This window comes from Acanthochromis polyacanthus, chromosome 14 (assembly GCF_021347895.1).
Source record: "Acanthochromis polyacanthus isolate Apoly-LR-REF ecotype Palm Island chromosome 14, KAUST_Apoly_ChrSc, whole genome shotgun sequence".
Lineage (NCBI taxonomy): Eukaryota > Metazoa > Chordata > Actinopteri > Pomacentridae > Acanthochromis > Acanthochromis polyacanthus.
In genome coordinates this window covers 1-20,565 of record NC_067126.1, presented here as the reverse complement: position 1 = coordinate 20,565, position 20,565 = coordinate 1, and the positions used below count along the sequence as shown (strand labels likewise).

Below are 20,565 nucleotides of genomic sequence, written 5' to 3'. Positions count from 1 at the left end.
AAGGGCGCTGCTGTCCAATTAGGGAACGGAGGATTTAATCGAAGGGGAAGAAAACACAAGGAAAGCTCTTGCTGGCTTTTGCTAACTCACGTTCGTTCGAGGGATGTGCCATAATGAAGGTTTCTGTCCTTCAATGGAACTCCAAATTCTGATGCAACAGGTGGCTGAGTACCATCGACTACTTTCCTGATTTGTCTAGTCAGCCAACATGCAGGAAGATCCAGTCGAACACTGGCATGCCACCCCCAAACTCCTCTGGAAGCGGCCAAATATTGGGAAGTAGCGGGGGCCGGCTCACCAAGAGCTTGGAGGTCAGGTGACTGAACAGAACCCAGACATATTTCTCCATACATTTTCATATGATCTATTTTGGCTGTCGCCATATGTTGATATTTTCAAAACAGAATCCATGAGGGAATAAAGTCTATGGGTCCAGCGAGAAGTGGACTGAATGAACTAGGTCTAAATAGCTGGAGGTGAAGTAGTGGGCAGGTGTTCTGAGTGACACGGAGTGATTATTGCAGAGGAGGAGGAAGAAGGGCAGGGGCTGAAGCAGGGATCATAACAGACAGTAGCATAGTCCAACTTACCAAACAGAGGGAGAGACTTGGCTTTGTACCCCTCTCTGAACGGTGTATAGCAGTGTTCTAAAGTCTTGTTCCCTCTGGTGAGGGACGTAATATGCTGGTGAACGTCCGGCCGTACCTTCTTCAGGTTTGGACTGTTGAAGTCCCGGCTACGATAAGTGCTGCATCATGGTAGTTAGGAAGAGCCTCATGTTGGTTGGAGCGAGCAGCATCTGTGAACGCTTGAAGTGGAATACAAATGGCACTGAAGATTCGAGATGAACTTACGGGGGAGGCAGAACGGGTAGCATTTTATTGTAAGAAGCTCCAAGTTTGGTGAATGAAAGTAGGAGAGACAGACAGTATTCCTGCTATCATACCAGCTGTTCACCATCAGGCACACACCTCCGCCCCTCGATTAGCTGGACTTCTGTCCCTGCGATGAACTGAAGTTCATTGCAGTGTAGAACAGCATGGTCTGGGATCATGGGGTTCAACCATGTCTCAGTTAGGCAGACAATGCTGCAGTCCCTTGTGTCCCTCTGGAATCTGTCCCATCACATTCTTTGTCTGTCACCAGCTGAGATGATCCAAACTTCATGTGGCCGATCATCATTTTGGGGTGGCATAGCTCAGTGGGTAGAGTGGCCGTCTTGTAACCGGAGGGTCGCCGGTTCGATCCTAGCCTGTAGAGCTCATGTCTAGCTGTCTGAGCAAGACACTCAACCCACTGAACACTGGTCCTGATGGGTCGTGGTTTGCTGCCTTGCATGGCAGCTTCCGCCATGTGAATGTGTGTGTGAATGGTGAATGTGACATATAATGTTAAGCACTTTGGGTATCATTTCAGGTATAGTGAAGCGCAATATAAATACAGACCATTTACCATAAGATCAGTGTCTGCAGCTATCATCAGGAAACAGCAGCTTAACAGTGGAAACGGCAGTCCACAAGACCGGAGAACAAGCGTCTGGTCAGGAGCGCACTTGCCGTTGTATGTATACCATGAATTCATCCCCAATGTCTGTAATGTCAAGGCAGTTCAATTGTAACATTCTGAGGCATCAGACAGAAAACATTGAGGAAAAAACACCTGGGTGTTTTGAAATAGAGCAAAAATGACAATTGACTATTTCGCACTGGGAGCAGAGTATCAACACACAGGGAGATGATTTTGACAGGGATGGTGGCAAAATTCAAATTAGTGTGGATGTTGAAGTTTATAGGTGAAATTTCTGAACTTTTCCAATGCACCTCTCAATTCAAACGTCAGAAATGTAATGTTTTATGGGAGCCTGTTGATTGGCAAGGAATTGACAAATTTGTTCTTGAGCTTTACAGCAAAGTCAATGACTTTTGAATGTAGGGAGCATTAAAGGCAAATAATATATGATGATATGCATGGACATTGAAATAATTCAATATGGGGAGGGAAAAAAACATCCTCGTCATGGGTGTGACGGAAGAAACAGAAAATATAAATCTGCGGTATGACCAAACAACCATCACATCTCAGCAGTTTCTCCTCCCGTCAGTGATGGAGGAAACTGAACTCTGCTTTCCACAGCTCTTCAACTCCTCCTACAGGAGGATGAAGCGTTCTCACTTTGAAGCAACGCTGGTTTACATCCTGCTGTCCTGCATCTCTCTGCTTACTGTGATTCTCAACCTGCTGGTCATCATCTCCATCTCACACTTCAGGTGCAAAAATATTTATTCAACTTATGCAAGTAACTGATGTGTAGAAATACAAAGAAAAGGTTTCTGAAGTGACAATGTTGTGCTGTTTGCTTCTATCTGACTGATCTTTTCTTGATAAATAATGATGAATCCTTTTCTGTTCTCCCTCCACAGGAACCTCCACACTCCCACCAACCTCCTCCTCCTCTCTCTGGCTGTCTCTGATGTCTTTCTGGGTCTCCTCATGTTCTTTCAAATTGTGCTCATAGATGGCTGCTGGTTCCTCGGTGACTTCATGTGCACTCTGTATCACTATCTACCATACACCATCACCTCAGCCTCAATAGGAACTATGGTGATGATATCGATTGACCGCTATGTGGCCGTTTGTTACCCACTGCATTACTCTATTCAAATCACACAACAGAGAGTTCAAAACTGTGTGTGTCTGTGCTGGATCAGTTCTGTAATATTTCCAACTCTGCTTCTGAAGGATTCCCTGAAGCAGCCGGGCAGGTACAACTCCTGTGTCGGAGAGTGTGTCTTTGTTATTGATTACATTAGTGGACTTGTAGATGTTATTTGTTCCTTCATTGTTCCTATTACGATCATCATAGTTCTGTATGTGAGAGTGTTTGTGGTGGCTGTGTCTCAGGCTCATGCCATGCATTCTCAGCTTGTACCAAACAAGCACTCAGTTAGAGCAACTGTTCAGAAATCTGAACTGAAAGCAGCCAGGACTCTTGGTGTTGTTGTAGTTGTGTTTATAATATGTATGTGCCCATATTACTGTGTTGCTCTCACAGGACAAGACATCGTTCTCCATGGTACATCTGCCATTGTGATATGTGTGTTCTACTTAAACTCCTGTCTAAACCCCATCATCTATGCCTTCTTGTACCCGTGGTTCAGAAAATCAGTCAAGCTCATTGTTACACTTCAGATACTGCAGCCTGCCTCCCGTGAGGCCAAGATGCTGTAGAGACACTTTACCATGAACAGAAAAATGCACTTTGCAGTATTGAGTCACTGAACAGATTTAAAATTCTGATAACATTTGTATGAATGATTTGTACATACAGATGGATTCAGATTGTGCTCATGACACTATAATATATGTACTAGGGATGGGAATTTCGACTAATTTCCGAACCGACTAGTCGCCAATAAAATTAACGACTAGTCGGTTCGGAAATTAGTATTGAACTTGCAATTTAATCCTTTAAGCGCCAAAGTCGCAATATTGCCACCAGCAACATTGCTGAACATAACAAGCCACAGCTTCAAATATACTGCCTCGTGTGCCTCATGTACTGTACACCAGGAGATGGCGGACATCTGGAACTTCAATCTGAGCATCAGTTGTGGGCGTGTTTTAATTCAAAGTTTTGGAGTTTACAGAGTTTGAAACCGAGGAGACGAGACTCGCCGTCGGAGCGTATCAGAGCGCAAGACGGCACATTTTAGAGTGAGAAAACTCACCGTACCGAGAGGTCTGGTCAACGCTGACAAAGTACTTTGTCAAGTATTGGCTTACTCATATTCTGAAGAGGAATATTCACCCTCTGATGAAGATGTTCAGTCGTCCACTGAGACAGAAAGTGCCGCTGCGTCTGTGCGTAACGGCAGCGGGTCGGTGCGCCATGACAGTCCACGAGCAGCACATAGTGGAGCCGATGCTTTGCTTCGGGGTGGCAGGAAGGGACGTGGTGGGTGTAGCTGGAGTGGTCAGAACACCGCTAATGATGAGGGGGATAGCGGGGGTTGAAAAAAGAGACAAGCATATGCTACTGGCAGGATCAACCAGGTAGCCCAGACGGGACGAGTGTGCGGCGCACGGCCGAGCGGAGAGCTGCATGGTGGGTGGGGGGGGGCACACTTGCGTTTCACCGACTAGTAAAATACTAACCGTTTAATAAATGAGTCGACAATTAACCGATTAAACGACTCATCTGCACATCCCTAATATGTACAAGTGTAATGTTGCCAAAGCACCACCTGTCTTCAGGATGTAAGTGGTTATTTCTCAGCCTGTAGACATACCACAGAGCTGTGAGTTGGTAAACAAGGCCTCTGCATGTAGCTAGTGCCCCACAAACATCCCCAGGTGTTTCCCTACACTCTGCAGGCCATGGGGGCTTGCTAAAAATGATAAAAATTAAGAGACACCTCCTCATGAGTGGGGTTTGGGACCTTAAAAGTACTAGAAATACTAGAAATAAGTTATAACTTAGGTATACCTAAGTTATACCATTACACTTTTTGAAGGGAGTCACCTTTAACAACTACCATTTCAAAAATAACAAAACATACATAATACTACCATTGGAATTACTACTAATACTTGCATCCCAATTTAAAGTACTAAAAAAAGCAAAAAACGATTTTGACATCACCCATGCCATTTTGAGTAAGAATATCTCAGTAACTACAAATATAACCCTGCTGCTTTTTTGTACAGTGATAGAAGACAGATAGAAATGTCTTGTAGAAAAATGTGGGGTCTCTGGTACCTGTGCCACACTGAGATTTTTGCCACCAAAAATAGCCAATTAAAAATATCATCCAACTTTGGGAGCTCATCTTTTCCAAACTGAGGTACCCAGAAAGCTCCAGTTTGCGAAGTTATCACACAAGTTTGTGTGGAATGGAACCCAGGGGTGTTAGAACACTTCTGTGCAGTATTTCTAGTACTTTTAAGGTCCCAAACCCCACTCATGAGTAGGTATCTCTTAATTTTTAGCATTTTTAGCAAGCCCCCATGGCCTGCAGAGTGTAGGGAAACACCTGGGGATGTTTGTGGGGCACTAGCTCCATGCAGAGGCCTTGTTTACCAACTCACAGCTCTGTGGTATGTCTAGAGGCTGAGAAATAACCACTTAAAGATGCAAAAAAACGCTGGTGAGGCTTTATATAGCCCAAATTTTGAAAATTTCAGACCCCCACAACTCAGAAACTATTTGAGCTACAGGAATACAATTATGCATATTAAGTACTTTTGTGACTATCTAATGGAATGCAAATTTAGGACTAATTTGAAAATGGTGCGGCAACACCCCCAAGGAATATCTGGTCATTTCACCTGGAATGACCCCACTAACAAATTAACTTTGTTTTCTTCAAATCTACTGTCTGCCAAACTGATCTCAGCTGCAATAAAATGCTGCATTTCAGTTGCATACATGATCCCATCAGCAGACAACAAGGCTTGATATAAGCCTTAAAACCTAATAAGTCTAATTAAATGAACACCTGTGCAGTTATCAGAGAGCCTGAGCTGAGCATTTGAGACCACAATGCCTTCTCAGACTTTGTGTGTTGACTGCAGCTGCTGCTTGGTTAAAAACCCTGAGGACACATTTTAAGATTCACGACAAAAAATCGTCCACTGAACCTGTCGGGGACAAACACACAATGACTCTGAAAGGGAAAAATACTGTTTATTTTTAGCCGAAGTTTAAAAAAATACATAAAGTTTTGTAATTCTACAACATAATTATGACAAAGCAAGAGGCCCTGAAAACTTTCTGAAAAGACTCTAAGTGCACCTAAAGATGAAGATGATACATTTCTGCTATTTTCATGGTCCTCTCGGAATTTGAGATGCTGTGATCACACCAAATAACGCTAATTCAAACGATCTCCGCAAAATTCTGCATGACCTTGAAATTTGTCCAATCATAACAACTTTTCTGCTATTTTCTCCGGCCTCCCTTGACTTTCACCAATTATAGCAGTCTCCAGCGCAAACGTAATGCACATATGTCACCGAATTCACTTTCTGGTTGATGGTTTGAAAATCCAGACATCCAATTCTATTGTCTCTCAATTAACAACAAAAGTTATTGCATGCCAAGTAAACCCCCTCATGAAACAGCGCCTTCAACAAGACAATACATTCCACCACATCGCAAAAAAATGTTCTGGAGCAGTTCGAGAATCACGGCAAAGAGACCAAGATGTTGATCCAGCCTCAAACCTCCAATCAAACATCCATGGAGTATGCCAGAACAAGTGTGATTCCCACAGAACCCAAAAGATCTGCTGCCAAAATCCTAGTTCCAAAAGATTCAGACACCTGCACACTGTCTAACTTTCAAAAATACATTTAGTCACGGAGCGTTGGCATTATCAGACACCAGACGACACCTTCAGATGTCTCGTGTCTTTGCCCCGATAGGTCTGAGCTGTTTTGATGGCACAAGGGGAACCTACATGTGTTAGACAGCTGGTTTTGATGTTGTGTCTAATAGGCGTGTATCTTGCTACTTTGTAGGTTTGAATACTCGCATGTTCACATTGGCTATCACTCGTTGCCGCCATCAATGCTTGCTCGAGAGCTACTTCGGTGTTGTGGAGACTCTCTGATCCCTGAGTGCCTCGAGCATCATTGGGGAGGTTAAACTATGATCTGGGGCTTTTGTTTCAGAGCTCAAAAGTTGGGCCATACATTCTGGTCATTTAACTCATTTATTTTATGAACCCCAAAGCATGTCGATGGGTTTGAAAGGTATGTTATGTTAAAAAATAAAAATCACCAAAATTACACCATTTATCAGATCCAAAAACTGTGAACAGAGAAAGAGTTGTTAAAATGTATAATATGTGAATCCCAAAAAAATAACCAAATCAAAGCTTACAGTTGTAATTTTTCATCTAAATCACTGTATTCTACATGCCTCATTTAAAAATGAGCTCAAAAAGGAAATTGCACCACATTTTGTCATTGACAAAACGTTCTTTGTATCCAGCACAACTGAGGAGCTGCAACCGAGCTTGTTGTGACCAACAGTCACATGAGAAAAATTAGGAGCCTTCAAGTTGAAATGCAGGCAGTGTTTCCACTGAGAGGAAAATCAAAGCTACTGGATCAATAACATAAATGATGCATGGCTCTGAAACAGTGAACAGAGGAGAAAGTTGTTGGAGATAAATTCAGCATGGTGAAAATTTGTTCTACAGCTGAAAAACGCAAAGTTTGCAAAAACGTATACAGTTGAAACCTGCACTATGCTATCACGCAAGCTATTGACTCTCAGAAACTGGTCTTTTGGTTCTGTTGTGACTTTGGGTCTTCCAGACCCAGATTTTTCCCAGTTTCTGAGCCTTTTAATGAAAACTGGACTCACTTATATTTTGACTTGCTTTGCAATTTCTTTGTAGGAAAGACCTACATTTTTAAGTGTTGTGATGGTGTGTCTCTCCTGGTAATTGTCTTTTCCTCTCCATTTTTACACCAACACACTACTTTCTGCAGTACGATACTGTTCTAATTATGCTCTGGAGGGTTCCACGGTGTGTTCCAACACTGCTTTATGCAGACAGAGGGGGTTGGAAGTAATCTAGAAAAGTTAGGTAGCACCAACTTTCAAAGCCTGATCAGTCTCCATTGCTGCAGAACAGCTTAAAATTGTGAACCCATTTTTGTTCCCTGAAAAAGGCCTTCTTGTATAATTTTGAAATGTATATTATTTTTCAGTTTTGAGTAACCTTACCCTTTTTTTCTTAACCTCTGGCAGTTAAACACTTACCTTTGTACCATTTCAAGCTATTCATTGAACTGGAACTACTTGAATTTCAGCACTCATTACTTGACCTGAAACTTGTTCTCAATGCAGAGAAGACTAAGCTGATGTTGTTCTCGAACTGTCGGAAATGTCCACAAATGATTCCCTCAGTGTCCACACTAGAGGGAAATGAAATAGAGGTGGTCCAGGTGTATAAATACCTGGGTGTCTGGATTGATGACTCCCTTACTTTCAAGCCACAAGTGGAACATCTTGTAAAGAAACTGTGGCTAAAACTTGGTTTTTATTTTCGAAACAAGTTGTGTTTTTCTTTTAGCGGCTTGTCGCTGCAACATTTTTGTCTGTGTTGGATTATGGAGATCTTTTGTACATGAATGCTTCTGCTCAAAGTCTCCAAATGCTTGACACTGTTCACCACGCTTCGTTGAGATATATTACAAACTGTAAAATGTCAACTCACCACTGTCAGTTATATTCTCGGGTGGGATGGCCAGCCCTAGCCACCAGAAGGATTCATCATTGGTATATTTTCATATACAAGGCAATACTTGGACTGCTGCCGACCTACAGTGCCTTGTGAAAGTATTCGGCCCCCTTGAACTTTTCAACCTTTCGCCACATTTCGGGCTTCAAACATAAAGATATAAAATTTTAATTTTTTGTCAAGAATCAACAACAAGTGGGACACAATCGTGAAGTGGAACGAAATTTATTGGATATTTTATACTTTTTTAACAAATAAAAAACTGAAAAGTGGGGTGTGCAATATTATTCGGTCCCTTTACTTTCAGTGCAGCAAACTCACTCCAGAAGTTCAGTGAGGATCTCTGAATGATCCAATGTTGTCCTAAATGACTGATGATGATAAATAGAATCCACCTGTGTGTAATCAAGTCTCCGTATAAATGCACCTGCTCTGTGATAGTCTCAGGGTTCTGTTTAAAGTGCAGAGAGCATCATGAAGACCAAGGAACACACCAGGCAGGTCCCAGATACTGTTGTGGAGAAGTTTAAAGCCGGATTTGGATACAAAAAGATTTCCCAAGCTTTAAACATCTCAAGGAGCACTGTGCAAGCAATCAGATTGAAATGGAAGGAGTATCAGACCACTGCAAATCTGCCAAGACCCGGCCGTCCCTCTAAACCTTCACCTCCAACAAGGAGAAGACTGATCAGAGATGCAGCCAAGAGGCTCATGATCACTCTGGATGAACTGCAGAGATCTGCAGCTGAGGTGGGAGAGTCTGTCCATAGGACAACAATCAGTCGTACACTGCACAAATCTGGCCTTTATGGAAGAGTGGCAAGAAGAAAGCCATTTCTCAAAGATATCCATAAAAAGTCTCGTTTGAAGATTGCCACAAGCCACCTGGGAGACACACCAAACATGTGGAAGAAGGTGCTCTGGTCAGATGAAACCAAAATCCAGCTTTTTGGCCACAATGCAAAACGATATGTTTGGCACAAAAGCAACACAGTTCATCACCCTGAACACACCATCCCCACTGTCAAACATGGTGGTGGCAGCCTCATGGTTTGGGCCTGCTTTTCTTCAGCAGGGACAGGGAAGATGGTTCAAATTGATGGGAAGATGAATGGAGCCAAATACAGGAGCATTCTGGAAGAAAACCTGTTGGAGTCTGCAAAAGACCTGAGACTGGGACGGAGATTTATCTTCCAACAGGACAATGATCCAAAACATAAAGCCAAATCTACAATGGAATGGTTCACAAATAAACGTATCCAGGTGTTAGAATGGCCAAGTCAAAGTCCAGACCTGAATCCAATCCAGAATCTGTGGGCAGAGCTGAAGACTGCTGTTCACAAACGCTCTCCATCCAACCTCACTGAGCTCCAGCTGTTTTGCAAGGAAGAATGGGCAAGAATTTCAGTCTCCCGATGTGCAAAACTGATAGAGACATACCCCAAGCGACTTGCAGCTGTAATTGCAGCAAAAGGTGGCGCTACAAAGTATTAATGCAAGGGGGCCGAATAATATTGCAGGCCCCACTTTTCAGGTTTTTATTGGTTAAAAAAGTTTAAAATATCCAATAAACTTCGTTCCACTTCACGATTGTGTCCCACTTGTTGATTCTTGCCAAAAAATTAAAATTTTATATCTTTATGTTTGAAGCCTGAAATGTGGCGAAAGGTTGAAAAGTTCAAGGGGGCCGAATACTTTCACAAGGCACTGTATGTGTTGAGGACGGTTATTTCTGTTGCATAGCACGCTTATTTTTGCTTTTGATGCTGTAACATGCATGCCCAGTGTGGAATCCAATAGCTCGATTAATTGCCATAATAATGGATAGAATACTCAATTACTAATCAATAGCTGCAGCCCTACCAGGAACAAAACAACACAGTATCATTAACAAACTCAAAGCACACACCTTCTCTGGCTCAAACAGTCTGTCATGCCCTGAAACAGAGACCCATCGCTTCCAGTCTTTTTCCTGTGACTGCTGAACATCTAAAGGTACAGGTCCCTCTCGGTGAGCCAGTCTGTGGCCAGCTGAGCCTCCCCTCACCCCTCCCCATGGTGTGACCTAGAGGACTAATGAACTTTATGATGGGACAAGTGGAGTCTGGTGGTGGGTCTCTGTCCAGTAATATGCAGTCTTGGTCTGCCAAGTGGAATCTTTAACTCTTTGCAGAGCAGCGGTTTTGCCTTAGTCATCGTCAGTGTGCCACCTTGTGTTCTTTACTTCATCTCTATGAAGGTGAGAATGTTCTTTTATTTTCCTTTATTGTTATAGGTACATTTTAGTTATGTGCACTTTTCTTTGCTATGTTAACATAAAAAATATAATCAGAGTACGTTGAAAAACAGGCTTTGGGTTTACATTCTAAGTAAACTTTTTTTCCACCCCAGGCCATTTAAAAATAATCAGTTATGACTAGGGTTATATTGACTGAAATAAACCGTTTGGTCATTTCACATGGAAGATTTTCGTGACCCTATAACCACATTCACGTCTGTAAAAACACCTGGTATTTGTTATTGCCTTGGCTTTGTCTGAATTTGAGCAAGAGACCGTGGGCAGGAGGGTTTGCACTTCTACCATGTTTTTCCCTTTGTATCACCAACGTTCACATTCATGTGCTCCCATCTTAAACACATGAGCAATACCCAAATCAGTGGTACAATACCAGCATACGACTTTTGTTCATTCCACCTATCTTTATCCATAGTCAGTGCAGAATTTAACGGTCGTGGAATTTTTTCAAGCTCCGGTTGGTCTGCATTTGCAATAACTGCAAGGCGACGCTGGTCACATGAGTTGAACTACTATTCAGTGGACCTTTGCTAAAGTTTCTAGGGGGGAACATGGGGACTCCAACTGAGTTTCACACAAGCTGAGTTCTGCATGCACATTCATGCTGAACCGAAGGTCCATACCCCCAATTTTCAGTACATGTATGTGTACCATTACACCACTAGTGGCCAGGCCCCATGGGTGAGGGCCAAAGCACTGCACCACATCTTTTCGAGCGTGGGAGGAGGTTGGTAAGGAAGGGGAGGAATAAATCAGTGATACTGAGAAGGTCTTAAAACAGAAAGCTGGCAGAACTCAGCAGCTTCTCATCACCTCCTCTTTGTCATGATGAAACCTGTTGACGAGGCTGAACTCTGCTTTCCACAGCTCCTCAACTCCTCCTGCAGGAAGACCATGCGTCCTCACTCAGTATCCATGCTCATTTACATCATTCTGTCCTGCATCTCCCTTTTCACTGTGACTCTTAATCTGCTGGTCATCCTCTCCATCTCACATTTCAAGTAGTCAAGTTTTTTAATCTCTTATCATAGGAAGTTTAAGTGTTAAGTTTATGAATACTGTCTGTGTGTTTTGTTGTTGTTTATCTTCAGTAAAGGTGAATAACGTTCTTTACCTCTCCAGGCAGCTCCACAGCCCCACCAACCTCCTCCTCCTCTCCCTGGCTGTCTCTGATTGCTTTGTGGGTCTCCTCGTAGTCTTTCAAATTCTGCTCTTAGATGGCTGCTGGTATTTCGGTGACCTCATGTGTGTTCTGTATAATATTTTCAACTATGTGATTACCGCTGCCTCAATAGGGACCATGGTGCTCATTTCAGTCGACCGCTACGTAGCTATTTGCTACCCTCTGCATTATCCCAGCAAAGTCACGCTGCAAAGAACAAAGATCTGTGTTGCACTGTGTTGGATATGTGCTGCTCTCTGTCACTGTCTGATACTGAAAGATAACCTCAAACAGCTAGGGATGTATAACTCCTGTGCTGGGGACTGTGTGATTGTTCTACATTATGTTGCTGGATATGTAGACCTGTTTTTGTCCTTCATTGGCCCTGTCTCTGTCATTATAGGGCTGTATGTGAGAGTATTTGTGGTGGCTGTGTCTCAGGCTCGTGCCATGCGCTCTGATATCACAGCCTTCACTCCGCAGGGCTCAGTCAATGTAACTGTTAAGAAATCTGAGATGAAAGCAGCCAGGACTCTAGGTGTTGTTGTAGTTGTGTTTCTAATATGTCTCTGCCCATATTTTTGTGTTACACTAACGGGTCAGGATGTTTTGCTCAATAGTACATCAATGGCCTTTGTGATATGTCTGTTCTACTTCAACTCCCTCCTCAACCCTCTAATCTATGCTCTTTTCTACCCCTGGTTTAGGAAGTCTGTTAAACTAATCATTACACTTCAGATACTGAGGTCTGACTCCTGTGATGCTCAAATAATGTAGAGAAACATCATTAGATCCTTACCATAAACAGGTAAATACATTTGAAACCTGTTAAAATCTATTAGGTACAGCATTAAGAAAAGTAACTATGCTAAAAATACTGTACTTATTATTTTTTAACTTCATTGAGCAACATAAATATTCTCTCAAACTAAAGAACATAGTGTCTGTTTAGAAAAGCAACTTCCAGAACAGCACCATTACTGTCAGGTAACTCCCAGTGGCCCTGGATATCCACCCTTCAGTCTGGGGAGAAGCCTTCTGTTGAAGCCTTTCAGTGTCTAGCTGTGACAGCAGTTTCTGTCTATTGATGACAGAGGTCTGGAGTCATGTTTTCTTGTACTTAAGGAGTAAAATAATTATGCACAAAGATCAATAAATGCAGCAGAAATGTCTCCTTTTGATCTGCAACTAATTCCAGACACTAATGATGAGAGACAGAGCTAAAGAAGTGATACTACAGTTTGTACTCAGAATATTATGTCAGTAGGCATCGTGGCTCTAGCTTCCAAAGCTTTGTACATGACTTTTTGTGCCAACGATCCTTTTAATTTTAGGAAGTTTGATGTCGAACATACCTGGATATAAGACAGCTTTCAAAACAACAACAATAATAACATTAATAATAACATACAAATGCTAATAACGTAATTCCTAATAATAAACGGTTTTGTAAATTAGGGTTGCACAATCATGACCACAATGAAAAAACATGAATATTTTGATCTGTGTTGACATCACAATCACTCATTTATTTTAGGGGCAAAATTATGTTTTGTTGCATATTGAAATGTGAATAAACAGACCACTGCATTCACTTCTATGTTGTGCTACATTCCTGCTGATGTACAAACTAATACGACACTTAAAATAAGGTTTCTTTATCTGAAATTAGTGCATCTTCTATTGAAGCAAAATCTAAATACAACTGCATCCCGAATGCTCCACTGAAAATCTGTTTACTGATACTATGCAACAACAGTCCATAAACGCCGCATGCAGGCTTCTACTGACACGAGGCAGCTGACCAAGAGTCTCCTCTGCTGCTGAGGATAAGTTCATTGGAGTTACCAGCCTCAGAAACCGCAAATTAACAGCATCTCGGATTAGAGCCCAGATAAATTCTTCACAAAGTTCTAGTAGCAAACACATCTCTACATCAACCGTTCAGAGGAAACTGCATGAATCAGACCTATGTGGTCAAAAAGAAGCCACTACTGAGGATGAACAACAAGAAGAAGTGAATTGCTTGAGCCAAGAAACACAAGGAATGGACATTAGACCAGTAGAAATCTGTACTTTGGTCTGAAGAGTCCAAATCTGAGATTTTTGCTTCCACATGCAAAGTCTTTGTGAGACCAGAAAGGTGAACAGATGGTCTCTACATGCATGGTTCCTACTCTGAAGCATGGAGGAAGAGGTGTGACGGTGTGGGGGTGCTTTGCTGGTGACACTGTTGGAGATTTATTCCAAACTCAAGACACATGTACTAAGCATGGCTACCACAGCATTCTGCAGCACCACGATATCCCATCTGGTTTGCGCTTACTGGGACAATCATTTGTTTTTCAACAAGACAATGACCCCAAACACACCACAGGGAGGGGCCCTGACACCTCCAGTCTGTGGAAGGACTATCTGACCAAGAAGGAAAGTGATGAGTGCTGCGTCAGATGACCTGGACTTCACAAATACCCGACCCAAAACCAACTGAGATGGTTTGAGGCGAGTTGGATTGCAGAGTGAAGGACAAATAGCCAACAAGTGCTCAGCATCACTAGGAAGTCCCTCAAGACTGTTGGAAATCCTTTTTTTTTTAAGAAAATAAAAACAATCTGGTTTAGGTTCACTGATGTCAGAGTCACTGGGTCATTGTTACTCTCAGTAACAGTAAAAAGTAAAAATGTCCATTGCTGCTGCGGTTTTTCAGAGACACTATTCTGGGAGCGACAGCTTGGGCCGTACCAGCAGCAGTGGGGGGTTTATACTGGGCTGTCAGGGTGAAGACGGATTTGAGCCAGAACGAAAAGCTCTGGACTGACCAGTCGATATACATCCCAACCCTCGTTTATGGTCATAAGCTTAGAGAAAGTGACTGAAAGAATGACACTGCAGTCAGGATGTTTTCCGTGGCAGGGGGGCCCTTCCCGTCGAAGGCTCAGGTTGATGACAAGCTGAAGAGGGTCCTCCAGTTCAGCAGCACAGGACCTGAGCATTCTTGGAATCACCGTATCAGGTTCAGCTGCCGTTGTGGGGTGAAGTCTCCTCAGCTTTCTACTGACCTGCTCTGCAGTGATGGTGGGGGACAGGGGGCATTGTCCACCGTGGATGCAGCTGATGGAGTTGATGGGGTATGTAGGGGGTGCCAAAAGCAGCAGGTGGGGGAGGTGTGGGTGAAATAGTGGCGGCAGCAAGAGCAGGAGGATGAGAATCAAACTTGTTGAAGTGGTCAAATTGGTATGCTCTCACCTCATCCCGCTCTGCTGAGCTGGTGGTCTTTATGTTGCTGCATGTCCTGGAAAATGATCCAGTTCGTGTTTCACAAAGTCGTCCTGCAGAACGGCCTCTGATAGGTCAGTCCAGCACGTTTTAAGTTGCACCAGGATTTTAAGCTGTTGTTTTGCAGGTGTTTGCAGTTCAACCAGAATGATTTCACATTTCTTTGTGAACCACCGCAAAAGTTAAATGTTGACACAACCCTGCTTACACTGCAACCAATATGAACTTTGTTCTTATTCCATGCAGTACCACAACTAATAAAAAAAGAACAAAACTATTCAATAATCTTCACATTCCATTTAGGGAATGTTGTCGGATAGAAAGAAAGTCCACTCTGGGTTTTCTCAGATACTTGTGGTATGCAGTTCAAGCAGTCAACTAAAATCATAGACTGTATATAAAGATGGACGTATCATCTGGCTCCAAAATTGAAGCCCACCCGCAAGTGTCAAAAACTTGCAATATCACGCTGTCCGCTAGGGTTGGCTCCAAAAAGCTTTTGCTCCATAGACCCCAATTCATTTTTGGAAAAAATAAAATTTGATAGACTGATTTTCTCCAGCTCAGGATTTTTTTCCCCGTTAGTTTTCATGGTCAAAATGAGAGATCAGGTGGCCGATCTTAAAATAAATCAATACTGAATTTTCAATAAATCATTCAAGTTGGCGGAGCCAGGGGGCGTGGCTATACTTGATTCACAGTCCCATAGACTGGTCCTGCCCCGAGTTGCTCTTCAGTCCAGCCTGTTTGATGACGCTTTTTACGTCACTGGCTCCAAAAAATCCAAAACGGCGACCAGGAAGTAGCAAAATCCGGGCTTCATTTTCTCGGCATTGGAACCAACGGGTGACGTCACAGTTAGTTCACGCCTGACTAAAATACTCCACTCTGGATTTTCAGCAATGCAACGAAAGAAAATCAAAATGAGGAAGTTCTTCTACTGCTGTCGATTCACCTCAAGGGGAAACAGTAATCTGATTGAAGGGCGCTGCTGTCCAATTAGGGAACGGAGGATTTAATCGAAGGGGAAGAAAACACAAGGAAAGCTCTTGCTGGCTTTTGCTAACTCACGTTCGTTCGAGGGATGTGCCATAATGAAGGTTTCTGTCCTTCAATGGAACTCCAAATTCTGATGCAACAGGTGGCTGAGTACCATCGACTACTTTCCTGATTTGTCTTGTCAGCCAACATGCAGAAGATCCAGTCGAACACTGGCATGCCACCCCCAAACTCCTCTGGAAGCGGCCAAATATTGGGAAGTAGCGGGAGCCGGCTCACCAAGAGCTTGGAGGTCAGGTGACTGAACAGAACCAGACATATTTCTCCATACATTTTCATATGATCTATTTTGGCTGTCGCCATAGTTGATATTTTGGTGTGAGGACAGTGTTACGGGTGGAATCAGAGAACCCAGGCCCAGAACACAGAAGTGGGGAGACAGAAGGAAAATAGGACAGATTTTCATGAAACAAAACAAGAACTACAACAGCACAAAACGGAAACTGGATTGTGATTGAAAGCCAAAACCAAACATTCTACAAAAATTAACAAACAAAAGGGGAAACTAAATCAAAACCTACTCAGAACTATTTAACAAACCGACAGCTAAACAAAACACTAAACCCAAAAGTGAACACTGTTACAAATTAAGGAAAGACAAACAACTGGGCTGGCTAGATTGAGATACTGACAAAAATAGGGAGACAAGCTTGGGGAAAACAGAGTCTGAATGCAGATAAGAAGACAGGAAACAAGGAAAAGAAACTGGCGGGAATCTGTGGGAAGAGCTGAATCCATTGGGGCTGAAGTAGTCGGGAGGTAAGCAGGGGTTGGTGGGAAAAACAGAATCCATGAGGGAATAAAGTCTATGGTCCAGCGAGAAGTGACTGAATGAACTAGGTCTAAATAGCTGGAGGTGAAGTAGTGGGCAGGTGTTCTGAGTGACACGGAGTGATTATTGCAGAGGAGGAGGAAGAAGGGCAGGGGCTGAAGCAGGGATCATAACAGACAGTAGCATAGTCCAACTTACCAAACAGAGGGAGAGACTTGGCTTTGTACCCCTCTCTGAACGGTGTATAGCAGTGTTCTAAAGTCTTGTTCCCTCTGGTGAGGGACGTAATATGCTGGTGAACGTCCGGCCGTACCTTCTTCAGGTTTGGACTGTTGAAGTCCCGGCTACGATAAGTGCTGCATCATGGTAGTTAGCCTGGTGGTTAGGAAGAGCCTCATGTTGGTTGGAGCGAGCAGCATCTGTGAACGCTTGAAGTGGAATACAAATGGCACTGAAGATTCGAGATGAACTTACGGGGGAGGCAGAACGGGTAGCATTTTATTGTAAGAAGCTCCAAGTTTGGTGAATGAAAGTAGGAGAGACAGACAGTATTCCTGCTATCATACCAGCTGTTGTTCACCATCAGGCACACACCTCCGCCCCTCGATTAGCTGGACTTCTGTCCCTGCGATGAACTGAAGTTCATTGCAGTGTAGAACAGCATGGTCCGGGATCATGGGGTTCAACCATGTCTCAGTTAGGCAGACAATGCTGCAGTCCCTTGTGTCCCTCTGGAATCTGTCCCATCACATTCTTTGTCTGTCACCAGCTGAGATGATCCAAACTTCATGTGGCCGATCATCATTTTGGGGTGGCATAGCTCAGTGGGTAGAGTGGCCGTCTTGTAACCGGAGGGTCGCCGGTTCGATCCTAGCCTGTAGAGCTCATGTCTAGCTGTCTGAGCAAGACACTCAACCCACTGAACACTGGTCCTGATGGGTCGTGGTTTGCTGCCTTGCATGGCAGCTTCCGCCATGTGAATGTGTGTGTAATGGTGAATGTGACATATAATGTAAAGTACTTTGGGTATCATTTCAGGTATAGTGAAGCGCAATATAAATACAGACCATTTACCATAAGATCAGTGTCTGCAGCTATCATCAGGAAACAGCAGCTTAACAGTGGAAACGGCAGTCCACAAGACCGGAGAACAAGCGTCTGGTCAGGAGCGCACTTGCCGTTGTATGTATACCATGAATTCATCCCCAATGTCTGTAATGTCAAGGCAGTTCAATTGTAACATTCTGAGGCATCAGACAGAAAACATTCAGCAAAAAACACCTGGGTGTTTTGAAACCGAGCAAAAATGACAATTGACTATTTCGCACTGGGAGCAGAGTATCAACACACAGGGAGATGATTTTGACAGGGATGGTGGCAAAATTCAAATTAGTGTGGATGTTGAAGTTTATAGGTGAAATTTCTGAACTTTTCCAATGCACCTCTCAATTCAAACGTCAGAAATGTAATGTTTTATGGGAGCCTGTTGATTGGCAAGGAATTGACAAATTTGTTCTTGAGCTTTACAGCAAAGTCAATGACTTTTAAATGTAGGGAGCATTAAAGGCAAATAATATATGATGATATGCATGGACATTGAAATAATTCAATATGGGGAGGGAAAAAACATCCTCGTCATGGGTGTGACGGAAGAAACAGAAAATATAAATCTGCGGTATGACCAAACAACCATCACATCTCAGCAGTTTCTCCTCCTGTCAGTGATGGAGGAAACTGAACTCTGCTTTCCACAGCTCTTCAACTCCTCCTGCAGGAGGATGAAGCGCTCTCACTTTGAAGCAACGCTGGTTTACATCCTGCTGTCCTGCATCTCTCTGCTTACTGTGATTCTCAACCTGCTGGTCATCATCTCCATCTCACACTTCAGGTGCAAAAATATTTATTCAACTTATGCAAGTAACCGATGTGTAGAAATGAATAGCCCATGCAAAGAAAAGGTTTCTGAAGTGACAATGTTGTGCTGTTTGCTTCTATCCGACTGATCTTTTCTTGATAAATAATGATGAATCTTTTCTGTTCTCCCTCCACAGGAACCTCCACACTCCCACCAACCTCCTCCTCCTCTCTCTGGCTGTCTCTGATGTCTTTCTGGGTCTCCTCATGTTCTTTCACATTGTGCTCATAGATGGCTGCTGGTTCCTCGGTGACTTCATGTGCACTCTGTATCACTATCTACCATACACCATCACCTCAGCCTCAATAGGAACTATGGTGATGATATCGATTGACCGCTATGTGGCTGTTTGTTACCCTCTGCATTACTCTATTCAAATCACACAACAGAGAGTTCGAATCTGTGTGTGTCTGTGCTGGATCAGTTCTGTAATATTTCCAACTCTGCTTCTGAAGGATTCCCTGAAGCAGCCGGGCAGGTACAACTCCTGTGTCGGAGAGTGCGTCTTTGTTATTGATTACATTAGTGGACTTGTAGATGTTATTTGTTCCTTCATTGTTCCTATTACGATCATCATAGTTCTGTATGTGAGAGTGTTTGTGGTGGCTGTGTCTCAGGCTCATGCCATGCATTCTCAGCTTGTACCAAACAAGAACTCGGTTAGAGCAACTGTTCAGAAATCTGAACTGAAAGCAGCCAGGACTCTTGGTGTTGTTGTAGTTGTGTTTATAATATGTATGTGCCCATATTACTGTGTTGCTCTCACAGGACAAGACATCGTTCTCCATGGTACATCTGCCATTGTGATATGTGTGTTCTACTTAAACTCCTGTCTAAACCCCATCATCTATGCCTTCTTGTACCCGTGGTTCAGAAAATCAGTCAAGCTCATTGTTACACTTCAGATACTGCAGTCTGCCTCCTGTGAGGCCAAGATGCTGTAGAGACACTTTACCATGAACAGAAAAATGCACTTTGCAGTATTGAGTCACTGAACAGATTTAAAATTCTGATAACATTTGTATGAATGATTTGTACATACAGAAGGATTCAGATTGTGCTCATGACACTATAATATATGTACTTGGGATGGGAATTTCGACTAATTTCCGAACCGACTAGTCGCCAATAAATTAACGACGAGTCGGTTCGGAAATTAGTATTGAACTTGCAATTTAACCCTTTAAGCGCCAAAGTCGCAATATTGCCACAAGCAACATTGCTGAACATAACAAGCCACAGCTTCAAATATACTGCCTCGTGTGCCTCATGTACTTTACACCAGGAGATGGTGTCTGGAACTTCAATCTGAGCATCAGTTTGTGGGCGTGTTTTAATTCAAAGTTTTGGAGTTTACAGAGTTTGAAACCGAGGAGACGAGACTCGCCGTCAGAGCGTATCAGAGCGCAAGACGGCACATTTTAGAGTGAGAAAACTCACCGTACCGAGAGGTCTGGTCAACGCTGACAAAGTACTTTGTCAAGTAATGGCTTACTCATATTCTGAAGAGGAATATTCACCCTCTGATGAAGATGTTCAGTCTCCACTGAGACAGAAAGTGCCGCTGCGTCTGTGCGTAACGGCAGCGGGTCGGTGCGCCATGACAGTCCACGAGCAGCACATAGTGGAGCCGATGCTTTGCTTCGGGGTGGCAGGAAGGGACGTGTGGGTGTAGCTGGAGTGGTCAGAAACACGCTAATGATGAGGGGGATAGCGGGGGTTGAAAAAGAGACAAGCATATGCTACTGGCAGGATCAACCAGGTAGCCCAGACGGGACGAGTGTGCGGCGCACGGCCGAGCGGAGAGCTGCATGGTGGGGGGGGGGG

At 43.3% G+C, this 20,565-nt stretch overlaps 3 protein-coding genes across 3 annotated transcripts in view; all 3 read left to right on the top strand.

The window, feature by feature from the left end:
- The window catches only part of LOC127537237 (trace amine-associated receptor 13c-like), a 5,489-nt gene extending 2,248 nt beyond the window's left edge, over nt 1–3,241 (top strand). The window contains exons 2-3 of the mRNA XM_051959369.1: nt 2,083–2,267; nt 2,421–3,241. Of these exons, the coding sequence (XP_051815329.1) occupies nt 2,083–2,267; nt 2,421–3,228 (993 nt within the window). The 3' untranslated portion in view covers nt 3,229–3,241. The remainder of the gene's footprint in view (nt 1–2,082; nt 2,268–2,420) is intronic.
- An 8,138-nt stretch (nt 3,242–11,379) lies between these two features.
- On the top strand, nt 11,380–12,493 carry LOC127537200 (trace amine-associated receptor 13c-like). Its single transcript, XM_051959195.1, has 2 exons — nt 11,380–11,555; nt 11,677–12,493. The coding sequence occupies exons 1-2, from the start codon at nt 11,380–11,382 to the stop codon at nt 12,491–12,493; spliced, it is 993 nt and encodes a 330-aa protein (XP_051815155.1).
- A 5,967-nt stretch (nt 12,494–18,460) lies between these two features.
- LOC127537171 (trace amine-associated receptor 13c-like) lies at nt 18,461–19,682 on the top strand. The gene is made up of 2 exons (XM_051959048.1): nt 18,461–18,711; nt 18,875–19,682. Exons 1-2 carry the CDS (start codon nt 18,461–18,463, stop codon nt 19,680–19,682), a joined length of 1,059 nt encoding a protein of 352 aa, XP_051815008.1.
- The last annotated feature ends 883 nt before the right edge of the window (nt 19,683–20,565 follow it).

Excerpts from the sequence above, each read along its gene's own strand:
- LOC127537171 (XM_051959048.1), top strand. The coding sequence starts at position 18,461 with ATGGGTGTGACGGAAGAAACAGAAAATATAAATCTGCGGTATGACCAA. Across the intron at positions 18,712-18,874 it reads ATCTCCATCTCACACTTCAG|GAACCTCCACACTCCCACCA; the intron begins GTGCAAAAATAT and ends CTCCCTCCACAG.
- LOC127537200 (XM_051959195.1), top strand. The coding sequence starts at position 11,380 with ATGATGAAACCTGTTGACGAGGCTGAACTCTGCTTTCCACAGCTCCTC. Across the intron at positions 11,556-11,676 it reads CTCTCCATCTCACATTTCAA|GCAGCTCCACAGCCCCACCA; the intron begins GTAGTCAAGTTT and ends TTACCTCTCCAG.